General features: G+C 41.4%; 1 protein-coding gene across 1 annotated transcript in view; it reads right to left on the bottom strand.

The window, feature by feature from the left end:
* The window catches only part of RAPH1 (Ras association (RalGDS/AF-6) and pleckstrin homology domains 1), a 189,043-nt gene that overhangs the window by 39,116 nt on the left and 127,736 nt on the right, over positions 1–22,191 (bottom strand). The window contains exons 10-15 of the mRNA XM_014516900.2: positions 20,014–20,079; positions 18,308–18,451; positions 16,163–16,273; positions 9,119–9,217; positions 8,280–8,400; positions 6,572–6,714 (exon numbers count right to left, since the gene is read on the bottom strand). Of these exons, the coding sequence (XP_014372386.2) occupies positions 6,572–6,714; positions 8,280–8,400; positions 9,119–9,217; positions 16,163–16,273; positions 18,308–18,451; positions 20,014–20,079 (684 nt within the window). The remainder of the gene's footprint in view (positions 1–6,571; positions 6,715–8,279; positions 8,401–9,118; positions 9,218–16,162; positions 16,274–18,307; positions 18,452–20,013; positions 20,080–22,191) is intronic.

Raw genomic sequence — 22,191 nt, 5'->3', positions numbered from 1 at the left:
GGCGGGAGGGGTGGAGATGGCTGGGCAGTTGTATATGGGGCAACTGCTTTTGGTTGCGGGGACACAGGAGGTGCAAGCGAAGTGAAGGGCCGGCTCACAGACTCCATTCTGGCCTATAAGAAGGGGGTTTAAAAAGAGAGAGAGAGAGAGAGAGAGAGAAAGGGAGAGAGAGATTACAAAGTCAGGTTCTGAACGTGCCTGTCATTGGAAAAGTAAGCAGCAGACTGCAACATGCAGGAAGATGCAGCACAAGGAAACACTGGATGTTGGTAGAGAGCACTCACTGCAGGTTGACGGAGTGATGAGGACAGAGAGGAAAGGTTTACATAGCTGTGTGCCTGGACAACAGAAAAAGGATCTGACTTCAAGTTTTCTGAGCTGGTGACAGATACAACACTTGATTGCCACTGCAGCTGGCATGCAGGAGGGACAGGATGGGAGCATGAGTCAGCCAAGAGCTCCATGGACAGACCCGTGTTTCGAAGTGGAATCCTAGTTCACAGGATTCCAGCTGGGTATACATGATCCCCATACAGATCTCTTTGCAGGCCTGGCCATTAGCAAGGAAGAAGGCAGGGTAGATAGGCACCTTTTGAAACTAAACTAAATAGAAAGGAAGCCATGCACACTATGAGATGGTGGACTTTTATTCCCTTCTGTCAGACTCAGGTTGGACCATAAACAGCTACGAGCGAAGGCTCTAGTTTTGTTAGCACTGGTCATGATGTTGCTAACACTTTGAAAACATTCTGAAATATTATTGATATACTTTCACCCTGCATGCACTGACACTGAGCAATGCACAAGAAAAAGGTGAATTTTATGGAAAACACCCCAAAAGATAATGTGTAAAATAAAGATTCTTGGAGAAAAATCAGCTGGGCATGCAACAATGTAACACAGAGAAAGCAAAAGCAAGCCAAAGAGAAAAAAGGTGAGTTGAGAAAAGGAAGAATGGAGGAAACACTGCATTCTACAAACAGGATAGGCTACTCATTGGGTTTGCTTCCATACATTAGCGATAAAGTGTCCTCTTTTAAACTGTGCCCTGAATTTCTCTTCAGGATTAAAGAACAGAATTACATGTAGTTGGCACTCCACCCTCCTCATACCATAGCCCTGCTTGAAGCCAAGCAGCGCGTTCCATGATGATGTATGTAATTCAACACAAGGCCAGGAAAGCAGCTAACTAACTAGCAAGGATTGTTTACAGTTACTAAACCCTTTATTTGATAAAGTCTTGCAGATGTATTTAACTAGGTAAAATTTCATTTGCACTATATAAAGGTTTTTCATATCAATTGGTTGTAGGGGCCAGAATACGGATAGCACTAGATCACTTCTACATATGAACAGAGCCTGAACCAAAGAGATAGATTTATGAGTGTGGGATGTACCCCTACTTGTTAAATCAGACTGATAAGGCAAGAAATCTGACAAAACTCCACATAGAAATCAATGTTTTTCAAAAAAGGGTTAGGCTCTCTTATAGGGGTTAGTCTGTAAGATTTTTGTTATATAAATCACCCAAGTTAATGTGTTTAAAATTCCCTGACCTTAATCCTGCCCTGTACAAGGCACCATGGGTGTGCTGACCTTAGCTGTGCTGGACTTCACATTTGACACCCGAGACAATGAAGCAACAGGAGAAACACAAAGCAGCGTAAAACAGAGAGAGGGAGACGTAAGAATTAACAAGCAGTCATCCCAGCATGATAGGATCTGTGAAGATTATGAGATAAAAAGTCCATGAGCTAGTTAAGTTTGTCCCCACTTCACTTTGCAACCTGAAGCACTATTACTACATTTGCTTCAAATGTACTGTCAGAGGGCAAACTTTTCATAAAAGATTTGACTAGATGAACATGGCTTTTAGATGCATATAAAGCATGCAGCATTTAGCTTCACACTGATTATAAAAACAAGTGCTATCCAGCTACATTTTTTTTTTACAAACAATAATTTGTAAAATTATTAATTAAATAATTATTTAATTCTGAAATAGTTAAAAGAAGTTAAAGAACAAGTTAAACATGTGTTCAGTGATGGCTGGTTTATTAAAGATCCAAAAGACTTATCTGGTTGTAGGTTTTTTCTTATTGTAGAATGGCCAAACTACATAAAATGCCACAATTTGCAGCATTTAATTCCCAGCAATGTGGTGCTTCTTCAGGAATATTTATGAATAACATGTGTGAGGTTTCAAAGCAGAGAGCAACCACTACTGTGTAGTTCATGTTTACAATAGTGGCACTGTTTTTAAAATTGTTTTGATCTGAAGAATTCCTTGGTGTACTTCGAGGCGGGAAACAATGCTGACGAGATACAAAAACAGGTCTGCTATTCCGTAATATAGACAGATGCAGACCTTTATGAATGTGCGTGGACTGAAATGTTTCAAATGCTTTTGGAAGCTTTCAAAGGGCCATTGGTACAAGCATATATGCCCTTTGAAACATTCCAAAAATAGCTGAAGTGCTCCAAAACAATACCTATTGAAAAGAGGTTCATAGATTCATAGATGTAGGGTCGGAAGGGACCTAAGTAGATCATCAAGTCCAACCCCCTGCCCCGGGCAGGAGAGAATACTGGGCTCATATGACCCAAGCTAGGTAACTGTCAAGCCTCCTCTTAAAGACCCCCAAGGTAGGAGCCAGCACCACTTCCCTTGAAAGTTGGTTCCAGATCCTAGGTGTTTACAGTGTTTCCATCCCTGTTATGGGCGTGCAGGGACAGGAAGACTCGCAGGTCCTCCAGAATCCCACAGAGCCCCACTCTCCCCACTCAACATGGGGAAGGGAAGAAGAGCAGAGAGGAAGGCAGTCTGCAGGCTGTGTCAGACCACTTCCTGGTCCTGGCACTCAGGTACTCAACTATACCACTAGTTCCAGGGTTTTCTGCTCCAGCCCACTTTACCTCTCCTCTCCATTGAGTGAGAAAAAGGAGAGGTTGAAAGGATTGTGGCCGGACAGTCAGAATCCTAGCAGTGAAGAGCTAGGGAGCCCCTGCTGCCCCTACTTACTTGACTTTCCTACTGCCTCCTGCATGCAGCTGAGGCAATTTTAAGATGTTCCAGTATGCCACGGGCCATACGTATGCCCCCCTAGCTGAAACATCTTTTTTTTCTTTCTTTCTTCTTCTTCTTTTTTTTTTTTTTTTTAAGCGTTTCCAAGTGAAATTAGAAATTTCACTTTGAAATTCGGTTGCTTCTATTAACACCCAAAGTTATCTTTCTTGGGGACTCTCCAAGATCATCTTTGCTCACTGATCCTTTTACTATTCACAATCTTAACCCTGCATTATGATTCTCCTTCCACTTAGGTTACGATCCCTATGAAGCTTCTCAGTGTCTGGTCTGAAAAACTGAAAGGTATTTACCAACCAGTAAGAGGCCTCTTTCCACATGAGTATTTATGGCCCAATGAAAGAGAGCCTAAACTAGTATTGGCATTGACTCTACTCTGTACTGCAACTGCCTGTCAAGCCAGCCCAAACTTTTCACCTTGTTTAGTTCCCCTTAAAACCAGTGAACATACTGCACCAACACTGCAATGAACATTACAGTAAACTCAGAAGGCAACGCTTGAGTCTAAACTTTCTGTTATTGGCCTCATAGTCATTGCAACAGAAACTGCCTTTTGACACTATTTCAGTAACTTATTTTTATATAGCTTCGTATGTTTCAGTATCCCCATAATTCACCGAGCTCGTGTCCTACACTAGTCTCTGAGCCCAGTAATACAATAAACATGTACTATAGCATTTATAGTCCTGATGGTTGAGATTAAAAATGTAAATCAGTCCTTGAGTTCTAACCCCTCTCTCTGAGTTTTTTTTTAAATATTTATTTTTGAGTTAAAACTTCATATTTCACAAATCCAAAGGTGAAGTCTTTGGAAAGATGTAGGGCAGTCTATTCACACATTTCTCTACCACATGCCTTTTCCTTATTAACACATTTTTTTTCCCCTTGCCTATAAAGTAACTCAAATCGTTACTTTATAAAACCTGTCTGCACATGGGTAGCCCTCAATAAAGACCAGTCTGAAAATGTTATTAAAAAAAGCTTTAATTAGATAGAGTACAAATTCTTAGGTTTTTAGTTGAGCAATTTCCAGTAGCACCATGGAGATGTAAAAATAAAGCAACCCAAACCCACAATACTAAACTTCAGCTCTCCTCCCCTCATAAACACTCCATGAGAATTACAAGAAAAAGAAGTTACGGGTGCAGCAGATAAATTCTCAGTTTTAAACGTAAAAAAATTCAGGAAATGATTGTTACAGTTCTTATAACAATATTCTCTCACTCATGTCACATAGGCTGTACAAATTCAACTTTTCAAAAGTGCATGAACTTTTGCACATGCCCAGTACCTGAGAAGATTAAGTCTAGGTACATACAGATATCCATTAGAAGCGTGCAAAACTGGCTGTATTTGATTCGGTTTCGACCTGAATCGGGGACAGTGATTCAATTTGTTGATTCGGATCACCGTCCCCAATTCGATTCAGCCGAATCTTCAACCTGAAGATTTGATGCTGATTTGGAGAATCAGCGATTCAGCCATAGACACAGGTTTAAATGTTTTTTCTACATACCTTGAGGTACCAGGTGCAGCTCTTAAACACTGCGATGCTGGGGCGGATGGAACGTCCCACAGAAGTGCAAGGGCGCTCCCGCTCCCTGTGTGCTTGGTGGTGAACTGGGAAGTACTTCCGGTCCACTTCTGGGTACAGCGGGGAGCAGGTGGGAGGCGCCCCCACTCCTCCCCAGTTCAGTGATCGGACATGGGGGGACCCCAGGTGCCCCCCCCAGACCCAAGAGGCACCACTCGCTGAGCCAGGAGAGTGCGGGGGGGGAAGGGAGCATACTCCCCAGCAGACCCGGAGGTGGACTGGAAGTGCTTCTGGTCTACTACCAGGTCTGCTGCTGTTTGTGCTGGGGAGCCCCCCTTGCTCCTGTGGAATGGTCCATCCACCTCAGCATCGCAGCATTGATGGGCTCCCTGGTACCTTGAGGTATGTAGAAAAAAACATTTAAAGCTGTGTCTATGTCCAAATTGCCAAATCTTTCCAAATTGATTGGAGGGTTCCAATTCAATTCGGAAAGATTAAAGGGTCTCCTGATTCAATTTGGAGATTCAGTCACTGAATCGGGCTGAATCTCTACTGAATTGAATCAGGGACCGAAGCTTCGCACAGCCCTAATATCCATATCTACCCCAGTTATCTACTGATATGCAGCTTATAACATTTTCTCTCCCAGGAAAACATCTCTTGGGAGTGACTTAACCCTGGTTGCTGGTTATTTTTCTCCTGGAATGGCCATTTTTACTCTGGGAGAAAAAGCCTGAACACCAACCTGCACACTTGTGGTTTCTCCTGGGAGAGCAGCAACTCTCCGAAGAGAAACTGAATGTCTGTATGAGACCTCACATGCACCAGGTGTTGGGCTCATACACTTCAAATGTTTGGGCCACAGTATGTACAACTTATCATTATGTTTATATTAAAAACCTAAAAGGCAAAGCTCTAGAGATCCCAGATAAATATTATTAATAAATTATGAGAACATAAAAGTATGTGCAAGTTAACACTGCTAAGAGAACTGTAATTTTGTTGCACAGCTTCAGTGTATTTGAAAATAGTGTTACACTATATATTCACTATATATTCTGCACAAGTCAATCACCATGTTGGAAGGCAGAATGATCTGTTTGCTATTATTTAAGATACAGCTTAAGATACAGTTAAATTCAGCATCCATGAAAGATGCAAGATCGGTAGCAGTACAGAGACAGACACCCTAGGCTTTTCTCATAACATTCTACCAACATATCTGAGCTGAATTAGTTAATTTAGTGTCTGTGCCCAATTCAAGAATCTGGGTACCTGCTGAAACTGCCAACAAAGGCAGTCAGGTTGGCATTTCTGTCATGTGTACAACAGTTCACAAGGAACTGCACCAAAAAATTATTCTACAATGGACAGGTACAAATTTTGGTTACTAACCAAACCACAAAAGACCTGAGTTCAGCAAACAAGAGCTATAAATCTTTTTATATAACATGAGACATCGGCTTTCCTCTTACTTCCAAATGCCATATGACTTGCATATTTTATGTCTTGTTTACAGATTCTATCATTTCCCACTTACATTTCTATGAAACCTGGTCTAGTAATGCTTCCAACATGCTTGCACATCTGTGCACCCCTGGTTCCAGGTTTCAGTTGTTCACATCCTTACAATGGAAAGATGTGATTAGCTGATAGAGTAAAAAGCTCTTACTGAAATAATTTTATTTAGCTTGTTGGCAGTTAAGTGGTTTTATTTGGTCTTTATCAAATGCTACTTAATGGAATTCTGATAACATATAGAAACAGCAGGTCCAGAACGTGAATTCTTAATTACCATGAAGAAATCTAGAAAGCTGGAAAAAATATTATAATGCATTATGTTAAGAATGCAGAGAAAAATGAGAAGAAATCCCACTAAAGATACAGATGCAAAAGAAGCGTTACTGTATTTTGTGTGAGTGTTTGTTCTGAAACTAAAGTCTTCGTGTTACCTTGCTGGACTCTTCTAGCTGAGTACCTCTCTTCCAGGCTTCGGAAAACATAGAACTGACAATACTCTGGGAACGCACATGTCCAGTTGGCTGGGTGTCAGAAACTCCACTGTCAGATTGATTAGAGTGATTCGACTGAGATTCTGTTTAAAAGAAAGTTAAGGAATTGAGTGTATTATTTCTGTCAAGATTAAGTAAGTCGATGTGTTTGTAATGCAGCTCTTTGAGTGACATTTGTTGTGCACAGAAGTAACAGATTAATAACATGCTTTAGCAAATACGATAGCTCAAAGGACATTATTGCCATTAAGTACACAAAACAACCTTAGTTCTTGGGGAAGAGACACTGAAAGATTGCTGGCCTGAAAACCCCCAAACCAGCAGAATCTGATAATTAATGAAATCTGAAATTCTAAAAATAGTAGTGTTTCAAATAATTTGTGATGTCTTCCCTGTTCTCCAGCCTTACAGAAGCTTCTGCTCAAGCCTAGCTATGCTGTGAATTCACAAAATGTGCACCTTGATTTAAGAGATTCAGCAGATTCATAGCTTCCACATCAGAAAGAACTACTGTAATGTTCCAGACTGACTTCTGGCATAACAAGTCAATGGATTTATTTTTGTTTGAACTATACATCTCTTTCAGAAAAACACTGAATCATGACTTAAAAACTGCCAGTGATGGAGAATCTGCCATTAACCCTGGAAAGCCATTCCAATGGTTAACTACACTCACTGTTGAAAATCTGTCTTATTTCTACTCTGTACTTGTTTTGCTTTGACTTGTAGACACTAGCTCCTATCATATCTTTGTCTTATAGATTGAAGAGCCCATTATCAAAGCCTAGTTCTTCATGTAGGTATTTAGAGACTTATTAAGTTACCCGTTAACCTTCTCTGTTAAAAAACTGTGCAGATTGAGTGCCCGGAGTTTCTGATTTTAAAACATTTTCCAATATAATCATTCTTACAGCTGGTCCTTGAAACTCTTCCTGAGTTGTGGCTATATCTTTGCAATGTTCTGTCCACAATGCACATCATAGTTCTGTAACTAATCTTGTCACAGAACTATGCTTCAGATTACTCCCCTGCAAGTTAAAAAAGCATTTGTAACAGATGTATATTCATTTGAAAATGTGGTTAATGGTTTGCGCCTCCACTTCAGTCTTTAACTAGTATTTGCCTTTAAAATAGTCTCTATACTAAACTGAGGTCAGTGGGAACAGGTTTCTGTACCCAGGCAGACCTTGTTACAGGGGTCTGATTTAGGTTTAGGTACAAACAAATTGTGGAATTTCTGCTTTAGAACAGAGATTACTTTCCAATTATTTATTTTACTCGCTTCATCCCACCAAACCACTTAGTTTAAAAAGTTTTATCCCATCGCTGAAACATGAATCTTGAATCCTCTTTCCCAAATGGTGAGAACAAAGGTAACAGCAGGTATTGGAAATGGAATGACGCTCACTCTGTTTTCAGGTTTTGAAAAATTCTTTTTGGCAAAAGTACTTTATCTGACTGACAGAGCATACCCAAAGGACTGAGGACTGCAACAGATTGTGTTTTGAGATTAAATACAAATATGAAATACCTGAGACTATGTGGAAATAATGATTTCCATTTTCTAGCTTCTAACTGGGATCTCCAAGCAGTTTTAAAAGAAAAGGTCATCAACAAGTCTTTCCAGTATAAGTTAGGTTATATTTACCTGGTAAACTGGAAGAGCTGGAGCCTGACTTGATGCTAGAGCTAGACAGAGAAGTCCAATCATACGCTGATTCAGTCCTCTTCAGTGCTTCCTGATAGTTCACATACAGTTGCTTCCCATACTAAACAAAAAAGAAGAGGAACACAATATAATTGTTTAGATTGTGCCCACTTCAGCTGGCTGATTTATATTCCAGGTTTCTGTAGCCCACAAGAATGTTATAGTAAGAGGAAATGTGCTACATGTAGTTGATGGATTTAAATATCTTCTCTCAGAAACATGCAAGAAAATTGCATAATTAATGCAGCGAGACAAGCTGCTCATCCTAGATAACCACCTTTTAAACCACTAAATCTACTTTCCTTATAACTGTTTTACCCAAGTCCATATAGGAGTTGACCCAAAATGAGTCCGCATGGCTAAAACCCAGCAGTGATTTCACAAGCCTATTAGAACCTCTCTGTGCAATCAGACAGCAGGATGACACAGATTAAAAGTTTGAAAATTCTGTATGTGCATAGGCACCTAAAATTGAAAGTCTGGTAAGGAAAGGAACATACCACTGTCAGGCTTTTAAAAAGCAGTAATACACAAGACAGTCTGAAACTTTTGTGCAGCTTAAAATTCAAAATGATTAAAAAAGGGAAAATTAGAATATATAACATTTTGCTAGACAATTAAAGTTTGTTTCAAATGAATCATAATTTTGACCCCAGTCTTCTTATTCTTCTCTCCCCTAACTCATCATCTGTCCCAATAAATCAACAATATATATGTAACACTATTACAAGCACTACACTGCAACAATGAAAGAAGAGAAATGGTTAAATAGTAGTTACCTTGGCAATACGAATGCCATTAATCCATTGGTGTAGAGTTCTGACATCATCACAGCAGAGATACTTGATATACTGGGATTTTTTCTGGATCTGAGGATGCTATGGGAAGAATATTTAGTCTTAGTCTGATCAATTTTACTCCCAGGAAAAACAAGCAAGTAGTTTCACAACTCAAATATATAGTTTCACAACTCAAATATATATAGTTTCACAACTCAAATAGTTTCACAACCCAGTACTACTGGGTTCAACAAATGAGTGGGCTTATTCAAAAGGTTCCTTATCTGAGATTGTTACTTTCAAATCTAATGAAAAACTACATCAGAAAATGCAAATAAATCCATTTATCTGTTTGGTTCCCAGTCAAGACATTCTAATTGTTGAAACATGGAGTAACTGACGTTTCAAGGTGAGATATTCACTTTGATTTCTGAACTCCTTTCAGTGTTCCACTAATAACAGAAGAAAAAAAATACTATTTTATACTGAAGCTTAAAACATAGGGGCTGTTTGCCTGATCTCCTTTACAAGTTTCAATGCTACAAAAAGGCTAATCTTACAGTATTATGGTATAAAACAGGGGTGTCCAATCTTTTTGAATGTGGGGCCGGATCATGAACTTTTTATCACCCAGTGGGCCGGCGAGCCACATTCAAAGACCTCACAGGAAGTGACATCACATCAGGAAGTGATGTCACATGACCTTTGACACCAATGAAGTTGCAGGAAGTGACAATGAAGTGGGTCTAAATAACCAGTTCAAAACTCGCCCTCTATAGCATCCACCTCTGCCACTGTTCGGGACAGGATACTGAGCTAGATGGACCATGGGGCTGACCAAGCATGGCACTTTTTATGCTCTTATGTTCAGAAGCTCTTATGTTCTTTGGCTGAGCTTCCAAACTATGGCTGAGATTTGCAAAAAGGGGTAGATAGGCATGTTACAAAGTTGTCATAAAAGATTTGGAGCCCTCTAAATCCCATTCATTTTAATGGAAGTTGGCCTTTTGACTCAGCTTCGAAAATCTCAGCCCAAGGTGCCAACCAAATAAGTCAAAATATATTTTGCATTTCTATACAGTGCATCTATGTGGGGCTCTCCAAGCATTTTACAAACATGAAATGAACCTCAGGATGAGCCCAGCCAGAGCAGCAGGTGCTCAGCTGCACTTTCCCCCTACCTGCGCTGGTCAGTCCCGAGCGGCACATGGCTCCACCACCACCTCTGCTGGCTGGTGCCAACCTGGGCAGGTCTGTCCCATCCGGAGCAGCATACAGCTGAAGCTAGATTCCCACGTGCTTCTGAGGCTGGGAGGAGCCCAGCCAGGTCAGCAGCAGAAGCAGCGACGGACCCCCCGCCCCTTCTGCTGGCCGGTGCCAACCCGGCCAGGCTCCTCCTGTTCCCAGTAGCATGTGGGAAGCCAGCTTCAGCTGCGTGCCGCTTTTCCTGGCTGGTGCTGACCCGGGCTGGGTCCATCCTATCTGGAGCAGCATGCGGCTGAAGCCTGCTTCCCACGAGCTGCTGGGGATGGGAGGAGCCTGGCTGGGTCTGCCCCAGCCAGCAGAAGCGGCAGCGGAGCTGTGTGCCGCTCAGGACAGGACGAGCCCGACCGGAGCAGCAGGGGCTCAGCTGCATTTTCCTCCTGCCTGCACCAGTCAGTCCCAAGTGGCATACGGCTCTGGCGTCGCTTCTGCTGGCTGGTGCCAACCTGGCTGGGCTCCTCCCGTCCGCAGCAGCACGTGGGAATCCGGCTTCACCTGCGTGCTGCTCCAGATGGGACAGATCCGCCTGGGTCGGCACCGGCCAGCAGAGGCAGCGGGGGAGCCGTGTGTTGCTCGGGACTGACCGGCACAGGTAGGGGGAAAGTGCAGCTGAGCCCCTGCTGCTCTGGCCGGGCTCATCCTGTCCCGAGCAGCACACGGCTACTCCTCTTCCCACATGCACCGCGTTGGCAACGTCAAGCTGACGCGGTGCGTGTGGGAACCTTGTCCCTTCCCCAGCCCTTCAGCAGCCATTAGGAAGCTGCTGAGGGGCTGGGGGAGGGACAAGGGGTGGGAACGAAAGTAAATAGTGTTTACTTTCGTTTCCCATTGCAGCACCGCAGGCCACAGAAAACGGCTTGGCGGGCCGCATGTTGGACAAGCCTGGTATAAAAGATCTTCTGCTTCCTTGGGCTCTTGACAGACTGTCATACTCTGACCAGTACAATAGTTCAGAAAACTCCCACTTTCTAGAAACTTTTTTATAATGTAAGTAGTGTGATACAGGAGGGGAAGAGTGACCTACCATGCACTGAATGATACAGGATTTATCACTAACACATGATTTCTACCAACACCAACACTGCTAAGGTAGAAGGCTAATACTTGAACTTTCTGTCTTGCCAAAACCATAACTGGGAAAAGCAAACCCATACTAGAATTTCCATCTGTGTATTTCCTGACTGTTCAACACAATTACTTTAGTTAACTTTTAAGTAAACTCATCAGAAATTTAAAGTAAACTGTATCTGGAACAGAATATTAGATGGCTAAAAATGCTTATTCTCCCTCCCTCCCCCATCTAAAAGAGAGAACACAGCATTTTTAAATGTATTTAGAAAAAAATATTCTATTTTAAGTTTAGTGTGGAACATAAAGAATTCAAATAAGAAATGTATATTTGTTTTTCAAATCTGGATGTTGGAAACCACTACGGCTGGATAACATGGTTTTTTCCTTGTCCATTTTGTAGAAGTTATTTCTCTCTCAGTTGTTGGGTAGCAATGAACAATATTATTAAGCCCTTCATCAGGGAATGGTTCAGTAATACCAAGACTTGCTGAAAGATCAAAAGGTACCTCCCTTTTTTCTGAAGGTTACTTTATATATAATGTCCAAGATACTTCTTTTCAGAGCACATGTTCACACTACATTTTCCACTTAACATGGTCGTAAGTCTAACATTTCACAAGCGCTCCAAATCTACCAACTATATATCTATCCCTACAACCCTAGGGAGGAATTCAACATGAGCACAAGGTCAGCTGTATCATTAATAATCTTGTTTTTCACTTGTTCTTGCTGTCAATTCCTTTAAAGTATCTGGAGTACAGGGAAAAATGCAACCCTGCTTGTAACTGTGGAAAGAAAGTGACTTGGACATGGGTGTATAGCAAATTAATGGAAGCCACGAGGACAGAGTTCATGAGTGTAGACTCCCAGCTAATGACTGCTGCATGTAATTTAAAAAAATGCTTTAGCCCGTTTTTTCTAAAATTATAAACACACCTAAAGGAAGCCCTCCCCACCCCCAATCTAACCTCATGACCACATCTACACAAGCAGCAGTACATATTTGTGCAGCAAGATTTAATGTGAGAGGCAAAATCTGAATCTGGACAAGGATAAGAGATGTGACTGTACAGTTTCCATTTGTTAAAAAATTCTTTCTGAAAAAAATCTTGGGCAATTGGGAGTTAATTTCCAACTTTGTTAATGCCAGCGGTATAAACTGAGCATCTGTAAATAAACTATATTCTTCAATTTGCTAAAACCTGATTTATACAAAAGACATCTTTGAGAGAGAGAAAGCTCAGTGTCATTTTAAATCTCCTGTTAAACTGCCTGGTGACATACCACCACTACATTTTATTTTACACCTTCAACATTGTGCTAAATAGTCAAGTAACCACATCACAAGTCCTTACTGGAAAAGAAAACATATTCAAATTTGAGTTCTTAAAATTTGAGAACATGGCTAGTAAGGATTTTTATGGCTTACACTAAAAATCAAAATTAAGGTTTTTTTTTTTTAATTTGTTCTAATAAGGTTTGGCCTAGTTTATACTGAATGGTCAGCAAGTTTTAAGAAATGGCTCAGTGAGAGCCACGTTTGAATTATGTAGATAGAATATGACACACTGGAGAAATAAGCACAATTCCATTTCTGGCTTGATATTTTCTATTCAGGAAACCATTTTACAGCAAAAAAATTACCCAAAGAAATTAAAGTTCTGCCTTTAATTGTTTCCAATTAATTGCAGAAGAACTGCATACCTTTTCCGTTTAAAGGTATTAGATATACAACATTTGTAACTATGCAGGATTTTATAACCTTTTCATTGAGTTTGGAGACATAAGGAAAGCAGTAGCCATGTCAAGCATTTTAGTAACTCATATATGAAATGAAAGCATAAGACATAAACAAACAAGTAACCTGACCCACTAAAGGAGAACAAACATTTTTTATCATCCTTCCACCACTATCCAATTCATAATCAAGGATTTCTGTGTGCGAAACCAGTGTAAAAAACTGTTTCAACCTATACATGGCATAGCTTTTTAGCTCAGTTTGGCACTATTTATAACACAATGTGTGGGAATAAGATGGTGGCTTGATTGCTACAGGAAGATAGCGTGGCACCATGTAAAATAACTCTGATAGTATTTCAGTTGGTAGCCCTATGGTTTAAGGTCACAACCTTAAATAAAATATTGCAATTGGGCACTACATTAATTACATGCATTTCCTTTTCAGTTGCTTTTCATGCTTCCTGTCTTAGGGTGTTTTCAGCTCTGATCTTTATCTACACAGTTTTACTAAAGAACCAGTGCATATCACTGATCGGTAGCGGGTTACATATTAAAAAGGCTCATTTAATTTATGGTGGGAATGCACTAAAAGTGTTACCCCTTAGTTTACTATATGCCTGTCTAGGAAAATTATATGGAAGATGTCTAGAGAATGTTTCTCGCTTTCATAAAAAAGGGCAAAGCAAACAGGGACACTTTTGGCAATTTTTCCTCTAACCTAGGGTAGGTAGTGTACTGCATGTCATCAGCACATAAACCAAGTCACAACAAAGTGGGCCATGCATTCATATGGCAAAAATGCTCCATGCCCCCTCTTCACTACCAGTATCATGGAAAGATTCTCCCTTTTGCATCCCTCTCCCACCCCCTGCCTTTCCTCAAACATCCATCTTGAACACAAGATGAATATGAGCCTTCAATGTGATGCTGCGGCTAGTAAAGAGACCAAAATGCTGGCATGCATCCATAGATGCTTCTCATGCAAATCCCGGGATGTCATTCTCTCATTGTACTTGGCCTTGGTGAGGCTGCAGCTGGAATACTGTGTCCAGTTTTGCACTCAGGAGGGCCCCCAGCACGCTCCTCGGAAGACCCGGAAGTGGATCGGAAATGCTTCTGGTCCACTTCCAGGTCTGCTGCCGACTGTGCTGGGGAGCCTCCCCGCACTCCTGTGGGACACTCCATGTGCCCCAGCATCACAGCATTCATGAGCCACCTGCTACCTAGAGGTACGTAGAAAAAACATTTAAAGCTGTGTCTGAATCATCGAATTTTTCTGAATCTCTCCGAATCGATTTGGAGGGTTCCGATTCGATTCGAAGAGATTAAAGGGTCCTCTGATTCAATTCAGATTTGGAGATTTGGCGACCGAATTGGGTTGAATCTCTGCCAAATCGAATCAGGCACCGAACCTTCGCACAGCCCTAGCACTTACCCCATTCACTCCTAGGGCGTTTGAATCTCTCTTGCTTTGCAGCAAAGTGTTTTAACCAGCAGGCTACAGGTGAAACATTAGGCAGACTCCTCTTTACACTGACCCACTGCACCTTGCATTTAATATTCACTGTCTAAGAAAAGCAGTGGAGAAGCTTCTGCCTCAGTCAGAGCAAGGGTCCAGCCTAGAATTCACAGCCCCTCCCATCCAAAATAGCATTAATTTCACTGAGCCACATATCCTCTTGCTTGTTGTTTTCTGTCTGACCACCATTTATCTCCCTCTCTTGGCTATTCAGGGGTCAAGGAGGGAGCTGGAACAGGGTCTCCTCCTGTGCCAGGTGAAACAATCCCAGACTGCAGGCAAATGCCAAAATTGAAGTTACATGGCTGCATTGCCATATAGGTATGTGAAGGGAAACAGGATTTAACCCTCCGGTTTTAGAACAGCAGTACTTTTGGGAAATGTAAATTGTACAAGGCAGAACCTACTGTAAGAACCTGCTGACTAACGCAATAATTTCTCATCTCCCCCATGCAGCTTGTATGCAGAGGGGAATCAACCAGCTATGCAGGGACGAAAGGAACTGCATAGTTACTTTGCCTCTCTGCATTGTCCCACTCTTCCATTTAACAGCGGGTTGCACAACAATGTATTTTCTAGTATGTAATAAAAATGCTTCTTATTCCTTATGATTTATGGAAGCAGCTGTTCAGTAGACTGAATTACTTCTCATTTAAAGTAATATTTCTGAGATTCACACTGAAAATTAGTGTAATTTTCTACTGGTTACACCATTAGAGAGCATGTTCTGCATTACAACTTTCCTGTATAAATTTTCTATACTAATTCTCTACATTAAATCCTCTTCTTCCCTACTTCCTCACAACTAAAAGGACATAGCTAAAAGAACCTAGTTGTCATAGGACACCAGATTAGTGGTTCTCATCCATTTCAGACTCAAGGCACCCTTGCCATGAACTTTTCTGAATTAGGTGGCATCTCAGTTGAGAACCACTGTCCTAATATCTCATCACTAGGCTGTTGGGGTGACCTCAGCAGGTAGAATTCTCCTGCACACTTCTGTTTCATAGTAGCTAGGGTCAGGAGGGACCTGAACAGATCATCTAGCCTGACCCCCTGCCACAGGCAGGAATGAACACTGGGTTCACAAGACCCCAGACAAGTGACTGTCCAACCTCCTCTTGAATTTGCCCAGGGTAGGGGCGAGGACCTGGAGAACCCAACTGGGAAGCAACTATGGCAGGAGCCCCTGCATACATTAGTTTACATTGAACCCAGAAGCCTAATTTTGTAACCTCACTTCCCAGTCTGGCTCTGCAGGTACCTCTTTGAAACAGAAGTACACAGGGCAGTTTCACCTGGCTGTGGCACCACAGCACTTTGAAAGGGTCTTATGGCACCCGAATTGAGAACCACCACACTAGACAAAGAAAGTGTGCTTTGAAATTTTCTGTTGGTGCCTTTAAACTTGTGGCGTTTGGTCAAGGATTTCTTAACACCTACAAAGTTACCTTTAGCACTAAACAGTAGTCTGTAGGGGCTTTATACTTGTTCCGATAGTCCTGTCCATAGTAAACATTGACGTGATCCAGCTGAAGAAAGCACACAAGATCCCGTGAAACCTGTTAAATACCAAAAGAATCATTTATGAAAACTCTTCATAAGGAAGATCAGAGGGCCAATGAAAAACCTCCACATTTGACTACAAGCTCTTCCTACTGAGGCATGGACTATATAGACTAGTAGTTCTTAGCCTGTTTAGACTCATGGCACCATTCCAAAATTTTTCAAAATTCAGCAGCACCTCATTAAAAATACCTAGTATAACTATGTTCTGAACATTATCAAATAATATTTCTATTCATAATTAACATGTTCTTAATTGATTAGATTATATTCAACCCACTGCCATGGCCAGGTGGAACTGTGCCTCTTTCAGGGCCAGATCCAGGAGTGGTTGTGGCAGGAACAACACATGCTCTTGCTGCAGCCTGTCCCAGGCTGACCCTGTGTGGTGTCTCCTGGAAGAAGAGCTGAGCAGGGCAGGTGGAACTGTCCTGCATACCTCTGTTTGCAGGAGGCATGTCAGAGCTGAACTGCAAAGTGGCAGCAGGACAAAGCTGCATGTGCCTGCATTCCTTTATGTGGGCAGGCATGCCACTACTGCTTTTCCTGTTCAGCTCTGATGACCCTCCTGAAAACAGAGGCTTGCAGGGCAGTTTCACTTTGTGGCAGCAGCAGCTTGGAGATGCATGCCACTGCCACCACACAGAAGTGCTCCATGCACCTCTGCTTTTACAAGGCACATTGAATCTGAACAAGGAAGTGCTACAGCAGAAGCGGTGGATCTGCCCGTATAGTGTAATGCAGGTAAGCAAGACTCTTCTGCAGTCGCTTCTGCACTCAGCTCTGACATGCCACCTGGAAATGGAGGAATGTGGGGCAGTTCTACCCCGTGGCAGCAGCAACAACATCACAACACCCCTGGCAGGTTTCTGTAGCAGCCCTGTTAAGAAGCACTAATGTAGATAGGTTCACCAGTTTAGCTAGACATCTGATGTAGTTAAACTGCAGCAGCTATTTCTGAAGTGACTCTTACATACATTGGGTCAGCTTGGTAGCTACAGAGATAAGCATATTGGCAAGCATAACCAAAGAGATCCACATAAACTGTGGTGTAAGTAACAAAGAACAGAAATTGGTGGAATTTCACACCTTTAAATAAACTGCTGCAAATGAATGTACAGAGAAACTCTTAGTTTTGAACTATTCAGAACAAAGCACATTGCTGCAAATGGATGCACCAGTGCCAAGAAACTAAACCCAAGAACCATATACTATAATTCATGCTACAGAAGTTCAAGGAGATTCAGCCAATTTTCCAACACAGCATGATAAATGCCTGAATCTGAGCTTTTGTAAGAAGTCTTAGTTATAAGAATGCTCTATTGCAGAGAAAGGAAAATACTCCAGAGATCTTGAAAAAAAGCAAACAAACCCAAAACTGTCAGGACGTTTGGAAATATTTAAGCTTTTATTTTTATTCTATTTTATATTATTATTTCTGTAAACAAGCTTTTAGAAACTGTGAATTGATTTCAGAATATGTATCAACTCAAAACCACATTTAAAATTAAGTTAAAAAGGAGCCACTAGATATGAACTTCTAACAGTAATTTGGTGTTTTAGTTTTCTTGGCACGTGTCAGTCAAGGATACACTGATATTTGCAGTGTCAGTCAGTCCTCAATCTGAGAAAAACAGGCCTACTGATGCAGGTAGGGAGAAAGATATTCACTTGAACCCAAATACTAACTTTTCAGGGAAAATGCTCTATTTCCAACAAATACGCAAGTCAAACTCTTCTAAATGGAAGATCTTCATGACCTGCATTTTAATTTGGGGTCAGAATCCTTGCATTACATGCTTCTAGAATAAACGTATTCCATAAGATGCTTTTTAGGAAGGGATTTTGACACTAAGCTACACAAGAGCGTAATGCTGAAGTTCAGCAGTAGTATTCAAGGCTCCTACTACATGTGACATTCAGGATTAAATTATCAACAGGATGTGTTTTATTTGCCTTTTTTCCTCCAGAAGAATACAGTTACCAGATAGCAAGTTAGAGTAAACAATGCTTTTTAATAAAAAATCCACCTTTGCTTTTCCTTTAGGAACATAGTAGATTCCAGAAGCTCGCAAAAGAAAGTAACGTTTCTTCCAAGACTTCTTGCCATCATCTTTCAGCCACAGGACTCCCTCAATTTCTGGCACTGTTACAGAACTTCCACAAAAACATTCCTATAGAGAACCAAAGGGACCATTGAAAAGAGAGAGAACATGTAGCATGCTAATTTTTTTTTTAAATGATGAAACTGACTGACTTTACAGTGCTGTAGATGGAATTTCTTTATCTAGAGAACACATACCAGGAGCAATTTCTTCTGTACTCAGCTATAACATGGAGGGACCAATTATAAAGCAAAAAGGTAATTCAATCTTACAGGCCCATTTGATCTTTGAATTTTCTGAGCTAATTGCTTTCTTATTTAGAGAACACTAACAAAGGTGCTACTCAGCCACTACTGCGAAGGTTCTTAAATGCTGCTTATCAACAATTGGTCCTGAAGTGCACCAACTGTTCCTAGTCAAACCTGGTGAATGAGTCCTAGTTCCCAAATATGCAAAAAAAGCCCAATTAATAATTACTTGGGCCCAATCATGATTCATCTCCTACTAAATGCTCACACTACAAATGTTGGTCATGCTTTATATTAAGTTTATATTGATAAAGGATTCCTAAAGGATTAACAGATGCTCCAACATGTTTTAAAAATAACTAGTAGGTGTTATAAAGGATTATAAGAACAGAAGTAGGTGGTGTAAATGCTGGTTGCATCTCTGTCATGGTTACAAGCAACCTAATTCAAACGGTTTTTAGCAACTGTTTAACCATGTATTAAAACATCTCTTCATAATTTAATAATCATTTATACATTATTTATAAATAGAACCTTAATAAGTGTAATCCAATATATTTTAGCCCTATTTTAAATATTTACTTCAGTGTTATTCCATTGAAATCATACTTGTTTATTTCCAAAAGGAAGCACTCCCATTACCCTCCCATTTTGTATCAGAAGTGCTAGTCATCTGAATGTAACAGCTAGAAAACATTTTCAGTATTAGGATGTCTCTTCTTTCAAATGGCACAGAACTGTAGAAAATTGAGCCTGAGGTTATATTTAATATCTTTTTCTATTTGTGGTTGCTTTTGTTCTGAAAAGCTGTTTAATTTTTTGTCACTTTAATTAGCTCCCTTGTCTAATACATTTTTTTTGCCCTTGTCTTTATTATTTTGTATTTTGTGGGGGTTTTGATCTATTAAACTATTACTGTTTCAATTTCTTATACATTTGCTTAGCAATACAATTTTGGATACAACAAACTGTTGCTTGAGACTCAGCTGTATTATGCAAACCTAATACTATATGGGTAGCAGACAGAAGTTTGGAAAGTACCATTTCTAGAAAAAATGTCCATATCTTCATGGGATCAAACACTATGCTAGAGTTCTGCAAGTCTCAACTATGTTTAAATACAACTGTATATGGCACATATTTGATCCCAATACAAGATCATTCATTCAATTCTGCTGTTAATGTAATAAAATCCCCAAATATTTTTATTCACAAAGAACAGGGGAACATCTCCAAGGTAAATACTTCACATTTAACATATCCTGCTTTACACTGCCAGGAAACTCACTCCTCTTCATTCATCAGTGTACATCTTAGCAAACTTTTAGGTTTACCATACTGTAACTAAGAAATAAACATCACTCTCTACAATAGCAATCTTACCTCTAGCAGCACCTCTTTGTTTCTGTCTGCCATCTCAGAGGTTTCTTTTTTCCCCAGCAGATAGTTCTGCAGCAAGAGAAAATGAAAGCATAAAACTTCAACTGAAGTTCTGAAGTACAACCAAGTGTTCTTTCTTTTTCACCTTTCCTTACTGGTAAGGGTTTAGCCATTCTCTAAGACTTCTCTGGTCTCCTAGTAATATAATCCACAATAAACACAGATTTAGAGCACACGAGTCATGTGATGAATTGCTAAAGTATACTTGGGACCAAAAAATTACACTGTGCATTTTAAGAAAGCTTTTCAGTTGTTAGTTTATGAGAAATTACCTTAAGTAACAGCCTCATAGGCAAGATCTCATCCTACCCTTACAAGCCTGTAACAGGGAGTCTTGGGTTCCTGTTACTTTAATGAGAGACAAGGCAGCAGACAGAGCCCAGGAAGCTGAATAGGGACTAGCCAGAAGAAGGAAGACAGCAAAGAAACACGGCTACATAAGCAGGGAGCTGCCCATTAGAGGGAAGGGGCGTACCTGTGGCAAGTTAGGAAATCTCTGCCTGAGGGGAGTTGGTTGCAAGAGAATTAGGGAGCTAAGGAAACAGGCCAGCAGAGCAGAGTCTAGCTCACGCAGCAGGGAGGCTGCTAGAGCAGCAGTCATAAGCAAGGAATCTGTTTTTTTCTGTTTAAAAATCCCAAATACTCTGATAAAAACACAAACTGAAAATTCTCTGATTAAAAACCTCAAAATCTGCGTTTTTCCACAATTAAAATGAAATGCCACTATACATATAGGTATCAGTTGAACACAATGTTTCATTGCTGTATTTACAATTTTGAAGCAATTTGGAGGCCTACCAGTACTGCAATCATACAGGCAGTCCTTGACTTAAGACATTTCAAGTTACAACGAACAGCACTTATGACATTTATAAACTGACACCCTGTTTCGACTTTCTGACGTCAGTTTCAACTTCACGACACTTGATGTGACGTCATGCCAGCAAACAAGCTCGCTGTGTTGCCCATCTCCCTGGAGAACATCTGTCCAAACTTCCTTGGACACTTTTTTTAAGAAAGCAGAGAGACTCCAGAAAAACCTGCAACCAAGACTTCTGAGAAGACTCCAGCCAAGAACCCTTCAAAAAGTCCAGCAAAGTCACCTCAAAGAAGTCCTTCCAAATCAATATGATTGCTATTTACAATATAAATACATTCATGTAGCTACATTACTCATCTGTAATTATCCAAGTACAAAATCCTGTGTTATTTTTGGTGAAAATAGGGTAATCAGGCCTTGGTTCAGGAACCAATCCCCCATTTCTAACACTGTTCCTATGGGAAAATCAGTTCCGAGTTACAATGTCTCAACTTAAGATGTAGTTTTCAGGATCCAATTGTGTTGTAAGTCTGAGGACTGCCTGTAATAAAATAAATTCTAAATACCTATATTTTTGTGTTTGTTTGTTTTTTTGTCCTTTCCTGCTTCCCCCACTGCTTTACGGCGCTCTGAGCAGCCCTGCTATGCTGTTGCCCTGCTCCTGGCCCCTCACTCCCAAGCCATAGCCCCCCAAGCCCTGCCAATGCTCCTCACTCCTGTCCCATGGCCCCTAGCTCTGCTGGTGCTGATCATCCCCAGCCTACAGCCCCCCGGGTCTGCCAGTGCTCCTCACTCCAGACCCCCAGCATCCGCCAGCCCTGCTGGTGCCCCTCACTCCTGACTAACCCCCCCAAGCCCTGCTGGTGCTCCTTACTCCCAACCCACATCTCCTCTATCCCCAGTGTGTGGGGAATGAAGTGGGTGTATGGGGAAGGGGGGGATGTGGTCACAGGCAGCATGTGGAGTTGGTGAGACACAGGCAATGCATCAGGGGGTGGGGGACATGTGCCCCCCAAGATTTCTGCATCCACAGCAGGGTGCAGGGCTGCAGCTGCACCAGACCATCTCAGGGCAGGAGCCACCTCTACAGCGCAGAAGGCAGGACCCAGTGTGGGAGGGAGCGCTGCACTGCCATGGCCGCCAAGGTGAGATGCCCTGTGCCTGCCTGGCAGCAGCGGGAGGCACAACTCTGCATTGCCACTGCACCTCATCTTGGTGGCCCATGGTGGTGTGGTCCTGTGGCAGGTCTCGACCGTTGGGCTGCAGAGGCAGCTCTTGCTCAGAGCTGGTCCAGCCAGGCT

This window comes from Alligator sinensis, unplaced genomic scaffold (genome assembly GCF_000455745.1).
Source record: "Alligator sinensis unplaced genomic scaffold, ASM45574v1 scaffold755_2, whole genome shotgun sequence".
NCBI lineage: Eukaryota > Metazoa > Chordata > Crocodylia > Alligatoridae > Alligator > Alligator sinensis.
The sequence above is the reverse complement of the archived record's forward strand: the minus strand, read 5'-3'. Positions and strand labels throughout refer to the sequence as shown.